The sequence below is a fragment of the Neltuma alba genome, unplaced genomic scaffold, assembly GCF_004799145.2.
Source record: "Neltuma alba isolate B1F8T4 unplaced genomic scaffold, ASM479914v2 tig00011119_pilon, whole genome shotgun sequence".
Classification (NCBI taxonomy): Eukaryota; Viridiplantae; Streptophyta; class Magnoliopsida; order Fabales; family Fabaceae; genus Neltuma; species Neltuma alba.
Genome location: NW_021635856.1, coordinates 230,610 through 245,789, shown reverse-complemented (window position 1 = coordinate 245,789; position 15,180 = coordinate 230,610). Strand labels below are relative to the sequence as shown.

General features: G+C 39.6%; 2 protein-coding genes and 1 pseudogene across 8 annotated transcripts; 2 read left to right on the top strand and 1 right to left on the bottom strand.

Annotated features, from left to right (window-relative positions):
* Positions 1–409: 409 nt before the first annotated feature.
* On the bottom strand, positions 410–3,754 carry LOC114761364 (CRS2-associated factor 1, chloroplastic). 2 transcript variants are annotated; one of them, XM_028950717.1, is made up of 6 exons: positions 2,898–3,754; positions 2,514–2,641; positions 1,765–1,990; positions 1,530–1,657; positions 1,026–1,388; positions 410–995 (listed from the first exon to the last, which is right to left on the bottom strand). In XM_028950717.1, the coding sequence occupies exons 1-6, from the start codon at positions 3,712–3,714 to the stop codon at positions 525–527; spliced, it is 2,133 nt and encodes a 710-aa protein (XP_028806550.1). In that variant the 5' UTR covers positions 3,715–3,754; the 3' UTR covers positions 410–524. The 2 variants fall into 2 exon arrangements, with proteins under 2 accessions (XP_028806550.1, XP_028806549.1); XM_028950716.1 differs by having other exon boundaries at positions 410–1,388.
* A 699-nt stretch (positions 3,755–4,453) lies between these two features.
* On the top strand, positions 4,454–8,883 carry LOC114761344 (uncharacterized). Of its 6 annotated transcripts, none has more exons than XM_028950693.1 (10): positions 4,454–4,629; positions 5,050–5,241; positions 5,365–5,602; positions 5,788–5,892; positions 6,012–6,140; positions 6,359–6,408; positions 6,489–6,586; positions 6,744–7,028; positions 7,341–7,842; positions 8,159–8,883. In XM_028950693.1, exons 2-10 carry the CDS (start codon positions 5,172–5,174, stop codon positions 8,311–8,313), a joined length of 1,632 nt encoding a protein of 543 aa, XP_028806526.1. In that variant the 5' UTR covers positions 4,454–4,629; positions 5,050–5,171; the 3' UTR covers positions 8,314–8,883. The 6 variants fall into 6 exon arrangements, with proteins under 6 accessions (XP_028806526.1, XP_028806524.1, XP_028806525.1 ...); XM_028950691.1 differs by having other exon boundaries at positions 4,751–5,241; XM_028950692.1 differs by having other exon boundaries at positions 4,454–4,830.
* Positions 8,884–13,685: 4,802 nt separating this feature from the next.
* Positions 13,686–14,856, top strand: LOC114761400 (ethylene-responsive transcription factor TINY-like; annotated as a pseudogene).
* Positions 14,857–15,180: the final 324 nt, after the last annotated feature.

Sequence of the window (15,180 nt, the reverse complement as noted above, 5' to 3'; positions counted from 1 at the left end):
CCATGACATTTGTTCACATAAAGAAAGCTCATGAGATTTGAAACTCAGTAAAATGAGAAAAAATAACATTGGCAAAAGGCTTCCAAGTAAGCATGATTTAAATCTAAATAATACTCCACTTCTAAAGATGAATTTTCGTTATAAATGTGCCTAAAAAATCCATATTTTTCATTATATTTAATTTTTTTCCAAACCAATTCATCTATCAAATCATATTTATTAAAATTAAAAAATTTATTTAACTTCCTTAAGTTACTAAACCAGTTAAGCAGCTCTTGCTTAAGGATGATACATCTGCGCACGGGACCCAGTTTTGCGCAGTTGGCATATACGCTTCCGCTTGGTGTGTTCATCTGATCAAAGCCCTTTCACACATTGAGCATGATGCATGCAGAATCGAACCCATAACTAAAAGATGAACCAACATGCTCTAACCAAATGAAAAATACACAGAAGAATGCTAGCAGCTGAATGAGGGAAAAAAAAAAACAATACTGCTAACAAATGTACAATATAAATCTCTATCATGTCAAAAGCTTTGCAAGCTCATCGACACCTAATGTTCCCTGTGGTACTACATTCAAACACGGCCCATCAAAATCTTCTTTTCTTCGAATTTTAATACTCTTCTCCTTACCTTTCATCGACGAATCACTCATTTCTTTCTTATCTGAGCTCCTAATTTCCTGCTCGTCCGTGCCAGTATCACTTTTCTGAACCATGGTTTTTCTATGCGGAAGCCTAAATTCCGGTAGAGGAGGAGCTGATTTGGCTAAGGCAACGGATCTTCGATAAACAATATCAGCATCCAAAGATCCATCATCTAAAATAAGCGCACTCCCGCTCTCAACAGCTTGCTCCAACAGTAATAAAATGCCTTTTGTACATGGCGCAGGATCTACCTTGGCCTCACTAGAATTATCACTAGTTTCATCCTCCTCAATGATAACTTCCTCATCACTTTTGGAGCATCTATTATAATCAGATGAGGTTGTAACTGGACTAGGGTTCATGCTAGGATCCAGCTCCTCGCAGGAGCCATGGAACTCTGTTGTGACTTCAACTTCATTGGTTCTCTTAACAAGTGAAGTTGCATCAGTAAATACAGACCCAGACAGGCTGATGTCTTCCGTGGGATATGGCACCTCAACCTTCTGTGTACTCACATCCCCTGAACTCTGGGAAATGCTGGAGTCACGCTCTTCAGGGCTTGCATGTTCTTCTAGAGCATCTGGAGGCAATGTATTGGAGTTCTTAATGTTGGAACCACTTTTGTTAGCTTCCTTGCTGTTATCACTAAGACGTGGTAAAGCAGAAACCCAATCTCGTCCTCTCCACATAAGTATGTGCTCATTTTCAAATGATAGCAGTACACATGGAACAAGATCCTACAAACAAGGAATGCACAAGAAAGATATTTTATGTCATAATTCATAACACACATGATTAGCCCAGCATAAAAATTTAAAAAAAAAAAAAAAAGATTCAGTCCGTATAATTTTCAAAGGCAAATGTGAAATTGCTTATACCTTGAGCTTTGCTCCAATTCTTCTGTAGTCGCTTGGATTCAGTCCCTGACAATTAATACGAACTAGTTCACACTCTTCAAATGCCTCCCTTACATTTCTTACGAGGTCACAGTAAACCCCATTTTTTGCTGTAGCCAGTGAAGATGGCCAAAATGTTAGTTTGCCAGAAGAATAAACAATCATCTTCGTTTCTTATTTACTTGTTAAGCAGTCATGGACATTCAAAAGAGAATACCTAGTTTGCGTATGGGAATAAGTTGTCTTCCCTTTTTACGCATTTCAGTTGCCTCTTCAAGAGTTAGACCTGCTGGAGTTCGCTGAACTAACCTCGGATATACTGGAGGGATAGGTTTCCACAGCATGAGAGGGAACCGAGGTCGTGTTTTGTAATTGTAATTCCTACCTCGGAAGAGGTATAGAACGCCACCCTTTCTGTAAATAATTTTCCCTCCAGTCCTTTCCTGGAAAAAAAGTTCGACATGACATGATGCAAGAACTTAAGAAAAATGATCAACTTCCTTTCTCTTTTTCTCTTTTGATTGAGGAGTCCATGGAGCACAGACAATAAATAAATCAGGGGAAGATCAAAGAGAACAAATAAAGAAGTCAAAGTTCAAGCCCACTAAGAAGCCAAAGATGTTGCTAGTGAAAAAGGGAGAGTGAAAGAGCAACCAACCAAATTGTCTTTCATCCCCTTATAAACTAAACTATTCTAAACAGCACTAGGAAACATGATTCAGAATTTCTCCTATATGAAATGCTGACCATCACGACTTAACATTCAATCAAGCCACTAACATTTCACTGGAAAGAGCTTTAAGGGATAAAAAAAGTGAATAGCTGAAAGGAAACATTTACAATAGCAATAAAGACAGAACAAAACATCCAGTAAACTTCTTATTGCATGGGAATGAAATTTACAAAGCCAATGAATTAGTATTAACAAAGCATGAAGGATGAGAGGAGATAAGCACAAGAACCAACCTCTAACTGCTGGCACACATTATTCATGTCAACGGTGCAAACCCCTTTGCACTTTATCTTGCACACCCTCCGCCGTTTCCAGTGAGCATGTATGTTGTCCAACATGTTATGTGTCAAACCATCCCTGCCTAAAAGAGAAATATGAACGCATATTAAAAAAATATTTTATTAATAATGTATTAAAGATAAGTGGATTAAAGTTGTCTCCTTTTCGTGTTATCTATCCCCCTAGAATACTAGATACATTATATAACTGCTTAACATCAAAGCAAGCACATCCTGCTCGCAAGGTTTAAAATTTCAATACATCTGAAAGAAATAATGTAACTAAAAAAATAACCACGTTAATGTATAGCTAAAAATAAATGTAACTAAAAAAGGTACCAATGTTTAGCTGTCTTTTTGTTTTCCTACACCCTTTAACCAATTCATCGATCTCCTCTTGTGTCAATGGCGCGCCCAGGACCTCCTCTCTCGACTGCACGTACCTAGGGCCCGTCCCGGGTAAAAAAGGACCGGGCTTCTGAACCGGCTTAACTCCCTTCTTATGCGGAGGCGGTAGCACGAACGAATCGAATTCCTTCAGCTTCTTCTTGCTTGGGGGCAACGGAGCTCGACCGGTCCACGGGCGCGGCACCGTGGTCGGACCGAAAGGGACGAACGGCGGTTCCCGCATCTTTAGGGGCTTCACTTTCGGAGTCTCGGTGTAGCTGTACTTGAATTCAAATGGAGCGCCGTCAATCACATAGGTGACTCCATCATCTGCCACTTTAACATTAGGAGGTGTGCGCACAACTGGTGTTTCTCTGGGATTAGGTATATTGGAATACCGAAAAGCTGGGTGAGATTCCACACTGGGTTTTGGGGGCTTGGAGTACTTGGATTTTTTCCCAGGGATTGAGGGTCTGGAAGGAGCGGAAGGTGTACCAATGGACCTGAATGTTTCAACCGATGAAGAAGTAGGAGAAGAATCGTCATCCATATTGGCAATCTTGTTAGCAGAGTCGAAGCGGCGCTCGCGGCGGATATCATCTTCGATTTGCTGCTGCGTCCGTCGACGAATGTTGAATCTCTCGGCGTTGGCGTTGTTCCACCGAGAGAACCGAACTTCCGAAGACGGCCGATGCGGTGGGGGCTGAGAAGAACTGGGGTTGGGGTCTGGCGCCAGGAAAGGGAACCGGACTGCCAACTTCAGCGCCATAGCTGATAAGATTTTTGTCGCTTTACATTTCGAGCGCAAAGCTGCTGTTGTGTGTGAAATGTAAATGACAGAACGCTATAGCCTAGCGCCATGAGATTCTTTTTTTTTTTTTTTGGTTACAAAGTAGGTGAGTTACAAATTATTTATAAATTATGATCAAATTTAGGAAGTCAGGTTATAAATTATGACAAGTTTTTGACGGGAATAAATTATGAGAAGTTTTAATTTCGAACAATTGATTTTTTTTTAAATGAAAGGTGAGTTGCAAATTGCTCATAAATTAACATTGAAGTTTTAGAAGTTACCTAGCAAGTTATAAGAAGTTTCAAGCATGCAATTGATTGGATTATTTTTCAAAGTTAACTATTTTCTACATATGAATGCAGAGAATCAAGTTGCTCCTGGTAAAAAAAAAGAGAGAATCAAGTTGCTCGCACTTCTCCGAAGTCCAGAGAACTCATAGTTATGTGGCATCCCTCGAAGCATCTCTGATAAATAGGGTGCAAATGTAGTGAGGGAATATAAAATAATTGATGGGAGTATAAATAACTGATACCGTAATCCAAAAATAATTCACAGCAAATGCTGACTCGCGGGATCGCTTGCTAGTACAGATAACCACAGGCGGGGCCATCCATCCACGGTCGATATAATATTAAAATGATGCATTAAAAGCGATCAGGATAACGACCAGAAATTGCCCCATCTTCATGGAGATCACACACCTTGCTTTATTTCCAGTCGGTCCCAACCTGCATCACTATTGTGACTGCTGTGCCTTGCATTCCGCTGAATCCATCTTTTCCCTTGTTCCATGTTGGTCTTGATAGTGGACTGTGGACTACTCACTGTGTTTGTATCCGGCTATTTGCAGATTGCAGCCACCTTGATTATTGAGCTGGGAACATCTTCAAGGTTTAAGCCTCTCTATTTGTATTCGGTTTTTTGTGTTCTCTTTTGGCAGCTTGGCCACGCAAAGCTTGGATCTATCTGTTTCTTTCAGAAAATCTATATGTTGTTTGTCCTTTATCCGTAGTGATACTGGATACTGTTTCTGTTGCCCCTTTTTTTCCCGCCTTTGATACATGACTATGGTCACGAAATTCTTAAAGCTTGGTCAGTTAATTCTTTGAGAACTCATACCTTACTCTTCATGTATAACTTGGTGATTATTGGTTATCAATAGAGATGCAAAACTAGGAAAGCTTCAATCTTAGCAGAACATCTTCCAGAGTTATTTCAACAGGAACTGGACTGCAGCAGACGTTTTAAATCCTTTTTCTTGCGAGTTTCCTGCTTGTTCTTTGGATCTGTAGGCGTTGTTTCATTCTGCAGGAAGTGAAGGTGACTAAGATATTGCTAGTTCACTTGCCCGTATTTAATCAATAAGGAGTCTAATCTGAGGGGACCTATCTTCTCAGACCAATGGCAATTCTCTGATTAGATTTTTCTAATTGATGGATGACATACACGACAATCTTTTGAGATTGACAAGTTTCTTCAATGATCGTTTCATACAATTCATTGGTGAGTTCTTGCTAGTCACAAAAAATGTAAACAGACATGACTTCCCAAGAATTATGTGCTGTTCGAAGTTATTTTCATGTAAAGCGTGATCAAGCTATATTCTGCTTGCTGCCAATATTGCAGAGAATCTTGTACTTAGAGATTTAGATAGATGGAAAGAAGATTTTGTCATCAATCCAGCGGTTATTTCTTCAGTATATTGTACAAAAAGTTACACCAGCAGCTCACCTTCACAGCCTCAAACAGTTAGTCCAAACCATGATATCTATGAAAGGAGCATTTTTAATAGTACCAATGATACAGGATCTGTAATTTTACATAACAGTTATGCTACTATCATTGTTCCTTTATTTCTAAAAGGGTAATGATCTTTTTTCCTCCTTTATGGTTAAATTTACACTTCAAAAGGATTTCCCGGCTAACTTTCCGAGAAGTCAAGTATGTAAATTAAACCTTTCAGATTAAATGCTTATGTTAGATGAAGTGGAATGGCCAATATCTTGAACTTTTTCCAATTGCTGCTGGATTTTCTTCACTTGGATGCAGGTTGACACTTCCAATAGTCGGTCTAAAATGTGCTAGTTGTTTAGCAATTTCTCCGTGGAGATATTTTTTCTCATGCATTAGAAGAGCTCAAGTTCAAGTTCACAGGTAAAAGAAGTTGGTCGTTTCAAATCCAAATGGTAGGAACGATGACAGTTTGAAAAATTAGATCTTGCTTCTTTTTTATCATTACTGTTAGTGATCCATAATTATTGGCAACCTCTCAGATTTATATCTCGGGCATGGATAACATTGCGTGGTTCTTCGGATGATATTGGATGGTTGCAACAAGATCCCAGCGTGCCTCCAGTGGAGGATGGTACTGCAAGGTTCTTGGAATTGCTATCAGACGTAAGGTACAATAGCTTGTCATAAAGTCCCAACATCAAATTGACCTCAATGTTGGCTTATTTCTGTACTACTCATTTCCCTTCCGAAGATCATGGTTTTGCTGGTCAATTCTTTCACATTTCAGTTTGTAAGTTGTTGCAGAAATTCGAATGGAGATTCATTCACGTTTGTCAATCTCATAATTATGGACTTTGACATAATATATTTTGGTTTAACTCAACAGGAATGGGAAGCACTCACTACCCAACTCTTTTGTTTATCTCTTGATTCCAGGTACAGTGGGATCCATGCATCATTTTCTATCCTCATTCGTTGTGCCATATGATTCCGACTAACAGATTCGCTTATTTCAGGCCTCTTCAGCAATCATGGACCCTTGTACTTTGTAGCCACTAAGAGATTCTTTTCAAAGATGGGTCTTGCCTGCCACATTGCTAAAGTTCATAGCGAGGTAACTAAGCAGCACGCATCAACCATGGAAATCAATTTTTCTTTCATGCCTGTCAGCCTTTTGCGCAGTTACTGATAACCTTATTTCACTCATAATGCACCAAAAGGAAAATGAAATGTACTTATGTTTGATTTTCCTGTTTTCCCCCTCGTCGAAGGCTTCAGTAGAACACAATGCTTTGGAACTGAAGCTATACATTGAGGAGCTCTCCTGGGGTTCTGGGAAGCGTGTGATGCTTCTTGGACACAGTAAAGGTGGAGTAGATGCTGCGGCTGCATTGTCTCTGTATTGGTCAGACCTGAAAGACAAAGTTGCTGGTTTGGCAGTGGTGCAGAGTCCTTATGGTGGAACTCCTGTAGCTTCTGATATGCTTCGTGAGGACCAAATTGGCGACAAAGAAACTCGCAGAATCATGGAACTTCTTATCTGCAAAGTATTAAGGGTAAGGGGATCATTTCCTACCCTGAAGCTTTCATGCCTATAGTTGCTTATTTCTTGTCTTTATTTAAAATTATAATAAAACTATTAATAGTTTTACTTAAGACCATCAAAACCTGTGCGTTGAAAATTGAAGTTGGTTCTAAGCAATCTTTGTGTCCAGGAATCCTCTTTGACTGATGCAACTGACTTTGGTCCCTTCCCTTTTTTAATTCATTTTCAGTCCAAGATTTCATGTCACGCATCGAAGTTTATTTCTGAAATGATATTTGGTGCCGGTTCTTGTGCTTATTTGTGTACCATTTATACATTTTAGGGGGACATGAGGGCTTTAGAGGATCTCACATACGAGAGGCGAAAGGACTTCATCATGAAACACAAGCTCCCGCTAGAAATTCCTCTGATATCCTTCCATTCAGAAGCAAGCATTGCTCCTGGTGTTCTGGCAACAATGACTCGCATTGCTCATGCTGAAGTCCCCTGGCTCACTCTGAAAGACAATGAGGCTGAAGATTCTAATATTTGCATTCAATCCAGACGCCAAGTTCCTGTAGTGATGCCCCTTTCTGCCGCCATGGCAGTTTGTGCCCTCCACCTGCAGCTCAGGTATGGCGAAAAAAGCGACGGCCTAGTCACATGTCGTGATGCTGAAGTTCCAGGATCTGTTGTTGTGAGACCGGATAGGAAGCTTGACCATGCCTGGATGGTGTACTCTTCAAACAGGAGAAATCCCAGTGAACCTGACGCAAGTGAAATGTGTGAGGCTTTATTGACTCTACTTGTAGAGCTTGGTAGGACTAAAGAAAGTAGTGGAGCAAGTTAGACTGTGATATACATGTTTTTCTGGGGTTTCTTATTACAGATAACATGCATATTATATGTAAGCACACTTCTCAAACATAATCTATGACTTGGGCCAATCTGGTTTATCAGAAATTGATAGTTAGAAATTTGGAAATTAAAGTACCTAAATAATCACTGCATCTGCCAAAAATGTTGAACCCTTTTAAATGAGAGAACTTCATGTGAGAAGCAGCGGAACTGACCATAAAGCAAAAATATATCATCAGATGCACTTGTATATGTTCATGGTTTTAAGTATGCAGACCTTGCTAAGGATATTAAATATTGCAGTGTGTGCAGAGAAGATGAGCTATTCTTTGGGCTCAATTCTGACCATGCGATGGCCTCCATTTGGTACTGCTTCCGCCATTCATCTGATAATTGGGATACCAACATGTTACCTTAAGGAAGAGATTGGCCTTACTTCCTTCGTCATTGGTATTTGATTTGGCCCAAATATGTTGTTAGGATTTAGTATATTGTTTCACATTCTATCTCTTGAGGGATCAACCTTTTGTTTGAAGGAATTGCAAATGATTCCTTTGCTCTCTTCAGAAGTGTGTGAAAGAGGACAAAAAGAAGTTTGAAAAGATGGGAGCCACTTTGACAGTGACATTCCAAACGTTTTCTTCGGGTCTGAGGACCATGAGGGAATGAGACCATCTTCATGACATGGAAAATGAAGCTCCTACGAATGCTACATGTGGTAGATTTCTCATTTAAAATTCCCAGTGAAATCATCGTCGGTATGAAGTCCCAAGAGAAAAAACAAAACACAGGAAGAGAGAGAGAGAGAGCCGCCATCTCTGGGTGCATAACAAGTCATTTTCTCTCAACAGATCAGCTAGCATTTTCTATTGGCAGTTCTCATAACAATGACAAGTCAAGAAAGAGAGTGGAAGACCGAGGTACCGTCTGGTTTGGTGGAAACGAAAGGCCTCGAACGGAAGCACGGTGCTCTGACAGCGGGACGGGTTCCATCTCGGAGAACATTTCACGTGGAAAATTGGGAAAAAGTCTCCATTAAAAATTGGGAGAATTACATTTCCCATACATAATCACTACAAAGTTCCAAGTAATAACCTGAGCAGGAAATAACAAGTCTTACAGTGAGAATGACAACCTCTGGGACTTTTTTTAATTACTTGGGAATAATTCTAAAAATTTTATGGATAAACCCTAATACATACACGCGGGAAAACAAAAAACGGCTACTTTCCAAATTTTATCCGCACAGAGCAAGTATTCTAATTTTTTGAAAATTCAATTTGTCCAATAAAATCTATAACCAAGCTGTTTTATTTATAAATAGTAAAGAACGTTTCATTTCAAAGTTTCTGCATAGTTATACGGTAAACGTACATAGTTATATTATATAAGAATAAAATTCAAATGCCAAGTAATTTTGACTTGGGGAGAAAACAATGAGACTGAATTGTACAAATTGCATATGGCATTTATCTGATGGATTCCATAAACCAGCAGGTAGCCAGAGGGCCATGCCACAGATAAGAGCGCATGGGGAGAAAATATTAAATGACATTCCAGGTGATCATCACCATTTTGTTATTCCTTGCAGAGAGATTGTTACAAACTCCTCAAGTAGTGTTATTATAAATATCCTGACTTAATTTCCATATGATTTGTTACCCATTTCATCAAATTTTTAAAACCACTGACACTTTTGCTTAGAGGAGAGTGAGGACCCCAAAACCACCCAATATGGTTGCCACCTGAATTCCATGTGATTTGGACATCATCGCATACCTAAATAGATCTCATTCATATATATGGCTCCACATTCATTTAATGGTGGAAGTGTTTTGGGTCTACCTCTTTAAACTTCTGGACCAATGCATCATCGCACCATCTACCTCTTTTTGGAGCTTTCTTTCTGCTCTGCAGGATGGTGGCATACTATACTATGAAGGTATTATTTGTTTCTTTTCAAGGGCCAAAAAAAAATATATAATGGGGTCAAAATGACAATGATATTTCTTTTCATCCATTAATAGCACCCTGCTCAAAAATGACATTATTCATATGTGTGTTATTCCAACTGGTTATGTTTCACTTTCATCCCATTTTCTTAAGAACATTTTGAGCTCATAAATTAATGGCTCCACTCATTCAATTCACCTTGGCCCCCCTCTGTAGTAACCTGCAACTACCCTCGTGCATCTGCAGATATATATATATTATATCTGTTCATATCAGTTGCTTCTAATCTAGGAAAGACAGCATTTTCCAGATTCTTATGTGGCACTGATTTCACCGAAGTCTTAAGTAAAATCTCTATGACAAGTGACAGCCTCGATCCAATCAATTTCTGGACACCAAAAGTTTCAAGTTTATTCTTGATCCTTCCTTCCGGAATGCAGTAATAAATGAGAAGATATTGTAAACAAATGGGAACATCATTAAGTATATATGACAGAAAACTTGGCACACAAACACACATACACTGTCGTTTCTCTCTGAGAAGAAGGCAAACTAGCAGTTACTTATCAATTAGAGAACTCCACCTCTCATGTATGATCAAGCTTATGCATTAATGGTGTCCCTTCTCGCGAAGCAAATTCAACTTTAACTGGCCAATTATTTAATGTAAGGAACAAATCCGTCTAATCTTGTTTAGTTGATTTAATAGAGTTTGAGGTGCAGTACGTACCTTGTGGGGTTTCGATACACATGGGAATTTAATCCGTGTCTCTACCACGCACAAGCTGATTTCAAAATGCTCAATAAATGTAGTATTTTAAGACTAGATTGTGTTAAATTCATCTCCTATATTGCCTCCAGTCTTTAATATAAAATCTTATTTAATTTTTATTTTAATCCTAAATATAAGATTCCAATATTTTATCTCTTATATTTATATATTTTTTCCAAGATAATTATTCTAATAATGGTAGTTCTAACCAATACACTTGATTAGTAAGGATATTTTAGGAAAAACAATATCTATTTATTACAAATAACTAAATTAACTTTTTTTTAATCTCCTTAAATTAGTCAATTAACTCTTATATTTAAGATCAGATGTAATATTATTCATGGTAACTATACTTAGTTTTTGAGAGAACAGAGCTTCTGAAGAGATTGTTTATCATCTAGCGGCAAATTATTCAAACTCGGGTTGACGTTTGTGTCTCTCAAACATTGTCCAAAGGAGAAAATATAAAAAGAAAGCAAGCATTCGTATGAGAGAAGCTGATCACTGAACTAACCTTTGTTTTTTTTTTTATTTGAGTGAACTAATCTTTGTTTATTGACAGCTCATATTTGTATGGTACACCGTACGAATCATTAAGTGATCCTGGTGAAGCGAAAACAGAAGCTTCCTAGCAGCAAAGCCTTGAGTTTTAGTATAAGATCCTGGTACAGTAAGACTATTCAACAGAATTTCAATCTTGCTTTCATAATTTCGTTACGTGCAACAGAATTTGAGGTTACTTCCACAACAACCTTGTTTGCCACAAATTTGGTTCGCTTTAGTCCCCAATCTGGGTTAGGAATAGGATCTGTACATTAATAATTCAGTTTTCATCAACTTCGTCACTTCGGTTTGCATCAGCACGCAGGAAAGTAATGCTGATCTGCTGAACAAAGTCGCATCTTTCAGGTCCTTAAAAATCTAAAGCTGAACTCTTTCTTTCTTAAAATAAAAATTCAGACTTGTGGTTCATTTATCTGCTGAGGAAGTTCAAGCTGTGATTGTACTATGGAATGGTCCCTGGTTTAATGATCATCTTGGAGAATCAGACTCGTCTGTACTTCGGAACGTGGAAGAAAAGGAAATTCATGCCGGCTCATATTATTCAATTTCCTGTGTGCGATGTCCGGAAATGGGTTAAAGTCAAGTTTCATGGCACTACTGAAGTTGATTTATTAGTTAATCACATTTTTCAAATTCCTGCAATTAAGGCCGTCGTCTGGCACTGATAAGATCCTTCGTTGCTAATCACGAAGAGAAGAATAAATGAAGGTTGACTCTAAATTTGTGTTGCCCTTCATTCAGGAGATACTAAATTTCAGAATTTGGCTAGTTTATTACTGTCTGGTCCTCAATATAATTATTTTTCTTAATCTATTAATTAGTCAGAAGATAAAATATCTCGAATTAGATGGATTAATACTGAATTATTGATTTTGTCGTTGGGGAAAATCTCCAGTTCCTTCGTACCAAGAACATACGGCTTCCAAGCACACTAAAAATGCCACGTACCCCTAGAGAGCAGAGATAATTGTGCTGGGGCCAACTCAATTGAATACCCCAAAACTCAGGTTCATCCATGAACCTGAAACATAAATGCCGAAAAATTCTCAAGCTTTATCGCCCTTTATCCTTCAAAAAACACGTTTTAAAATTCATTTTGAGGAATGCAGTGCATGGAAAACGCTCGAGCGCTAGCTGGAACTGACCGAATCCAAATTTTCCTGAGCCAAGAGACTAGATATGTTTCTTTTGTTCTTGTCGTTTTGTAATTTTCCCCGGGAAAATGATAATAACCAAAACCTAATTGACGATGACTGAGGAATCACGCACCGTGACAGAAAAGAGAAAAGAGAAGGTAAAAAGTTAAAAAAAAACCCTGATGAACAGAGAAGAAATGGGTGGACAATGTGAATTTCGCGACAGAAACGCAACCCGGAAAGATGGTACTCTGTTTTTATTCTTCGCAAGAAGACAAAGCTCAGTCTTTTAAGTAGAAAAAACAATGCTGTCCCGAGAAAAAACAAGAAGAAAAAGAAGCAGCAGTAAGTAATACCTAAAATGCAAAGAAAGAACTAATAAATGAAATAAGAGGGCAAATTAATTAGTTAAAACGAAGGGAGGAAAAAAGAACAGAGCAGGGGACAACAATAGCGTTGTTCTACAGCCATAAGCATGCACAAGCACAGAGTAAAAGGTAAATCAAGAGGGAAAATCCTCTGCGTCGGCTCTGTCACCATTGACCTGGCAAGTTCGGGCCTTTATATATTTAATACTTTGGAATATTTATAACCATGACATTAATGATGATTTTCTTTCTTTTCTCTTTGGCCAACACGTCCATGATTATTTGTGAGGAAAAAAAAACCCATAAACCGAATGGAATGTTTTATCAAATATAAAATACAAAAATCATAAATAAATGTAAAGGTTTTTTAATTAAATGGAAAGGTTTTGAATATGTTTAGTTTATTTTTCATATGTTTCTTGTGCAGATAGAGGAATCAAAATCTAGTCATACAAAGGTGCTCTCCCACTGTTCCAGTCTTCTTTTTTTTTTTTTCCCACCCGGTTCACCAGATCTTTGCCCTGACTACATCCGGATCCGACCCGCGTCGCGCACCTGGGTATGAGAGTCTCCAGTGGAGGTTTTCTGCATCCATGAGGAATCGAACTCGAGACTCACTTAAGCGGAACCGAGCCGCTTACCACTCGGACCAACCCCGTTGGTTGTTCCAATCTTTTGTATTCATCCTCCCTCCACATTATGTTTTTTTTTCCCTTTCTCAAACGAGAAAAATACAAAGAAAATAAAGAACTTGACATGATATAATAATTAGAAGAAGCGGATGTACATAATATGATTAAAGTATGAAAGTAATATATGCTGATCAAGGCAAGACGCGGGCATTGAAAGCAGAACCATTCGTGTGGGGGTCACTGGCTTCCAAATCAGCCCCGCTTTTCTCTCTCACTTGCCCTGCCCCTACTAAAACCCCCCCTCTCCTCTCCCCATTCTTCTCACCCTCCAAAGCTTCCCCTTCCTCAATCTCATTCCCCCTTATTCATTCTGCTCATAATAAATTACAAAGTTCCTATTTTGAACCTTTTTCTAAAAAAAAAAAAGCTTTTGGATTTCATTAAGCTGAACTATTGTTTGCTAGCAGTTGCTTGTCCTGATCAGTATCAATGGCTGAGCTACCCAGCTCAGAGACAGAGACAAGCATTCACACTAACTGGTCTTCACACTGTCCATCATCGTCGTCGTCGTCGTCGTCAACGTCTGGGTTATCTCAATGTTTACCAAACTCTGCTTCTGAGCCATTACCTGCGGAACAGAGGAAGCTGAAACGAGGCCAAGATAGCAACAACAGCAAACACCCTCTGTACAGAGGGGTTCGAATGCGAGCGTGGGGCAAGTGGGTGTCCGAAATCAGGGAGCCCAGGAAGAAGAATCGGATCTGGCTAGGCACGTTCGCCACGCCGGAGATGGCGGCGCGTGCTCACGACGTGGCCGCGCTGGCTATAAAAGGCAACTCTGCCATTCTCAACTTCCCTGAACTTGCGGGTTCTCTGCCCCGACCTGCTTCCCAACTCGCCTAGAGATGTCCAGGCCGCCGCAGCTAAGGCAGCTGCCATGGAGGTACCAAGTCCTCCTGCGGCGTCACTCTCGTCTTCCTCTTCATCGTCCTCACTGGCAATGTCCATCTCCTCGGGAGACTCTTCGGGCGACCCGTCCACCCCGGAGGAGCTTGGGGAGATAGTGGAGCTGCCGCCCTTGGGAAGCAGTTTCGAGTCGCCCGAACCGGCCAACGAATTCGTATTCTTGGACCCGGTGGACGGGTGGCTCTACCCTCACCCATGGTATCACAACATTTATGACGAAAACACGATTGCGGTGAGTATTTCCTCGGGGATGATACATTAATGCAAGAAGCAGAGAGTATGGCTCTGGGTGGATTCGAGGGCTCGCTGTGGCAATATTAACATCACCCATCGGTGTACGCCCCTTCTGAAGAATCACTTCCACAGTTCCACTGTACTGGAGTTCCCAAAGCGAACCCTTTATCATTCTTTCTTCCAAGCGCTAACTAAACACGTTTCTTATCTCTTCTCAAGTAGATATTACTTACTCTGCTTGTGTATGCTATATTTTCTATCCCACTTCCTTTTTTGTTTGTAATTCAGACCTGATTGTTCCGCTCATCTCACTGTAAAAGTTACAGGGAATTTGGCGTGTTTCTGATTTTGCCAATAACTGTAGAAGCTTGAGGATACAGCTCATGCTTAATTATTTTATTACTCCTATGTAAGGAACAAGTTTTTCGGGTCATTAAAATCAGTGGCAGAGAAAAAACAGTGGGTGAATCGCCATAGCTGGCATAAGGGAATTCCAAAATCTTCATGATAAGATTCAATTAATGCAGCCTAAAGTGGAGAGGGTAGTTCCATGAATGTCCAAAGGCGGAACAAGCTTTGAAGGAATTGACCCTATAGCAATGATGGTACGACTCGTACAGCTAGCTGGCTAGCTGCAAGTTATCCCCCCAGCAACGCGGTTTTTTATGCTCCACCCCAGAACAAACGTGTTGAGACA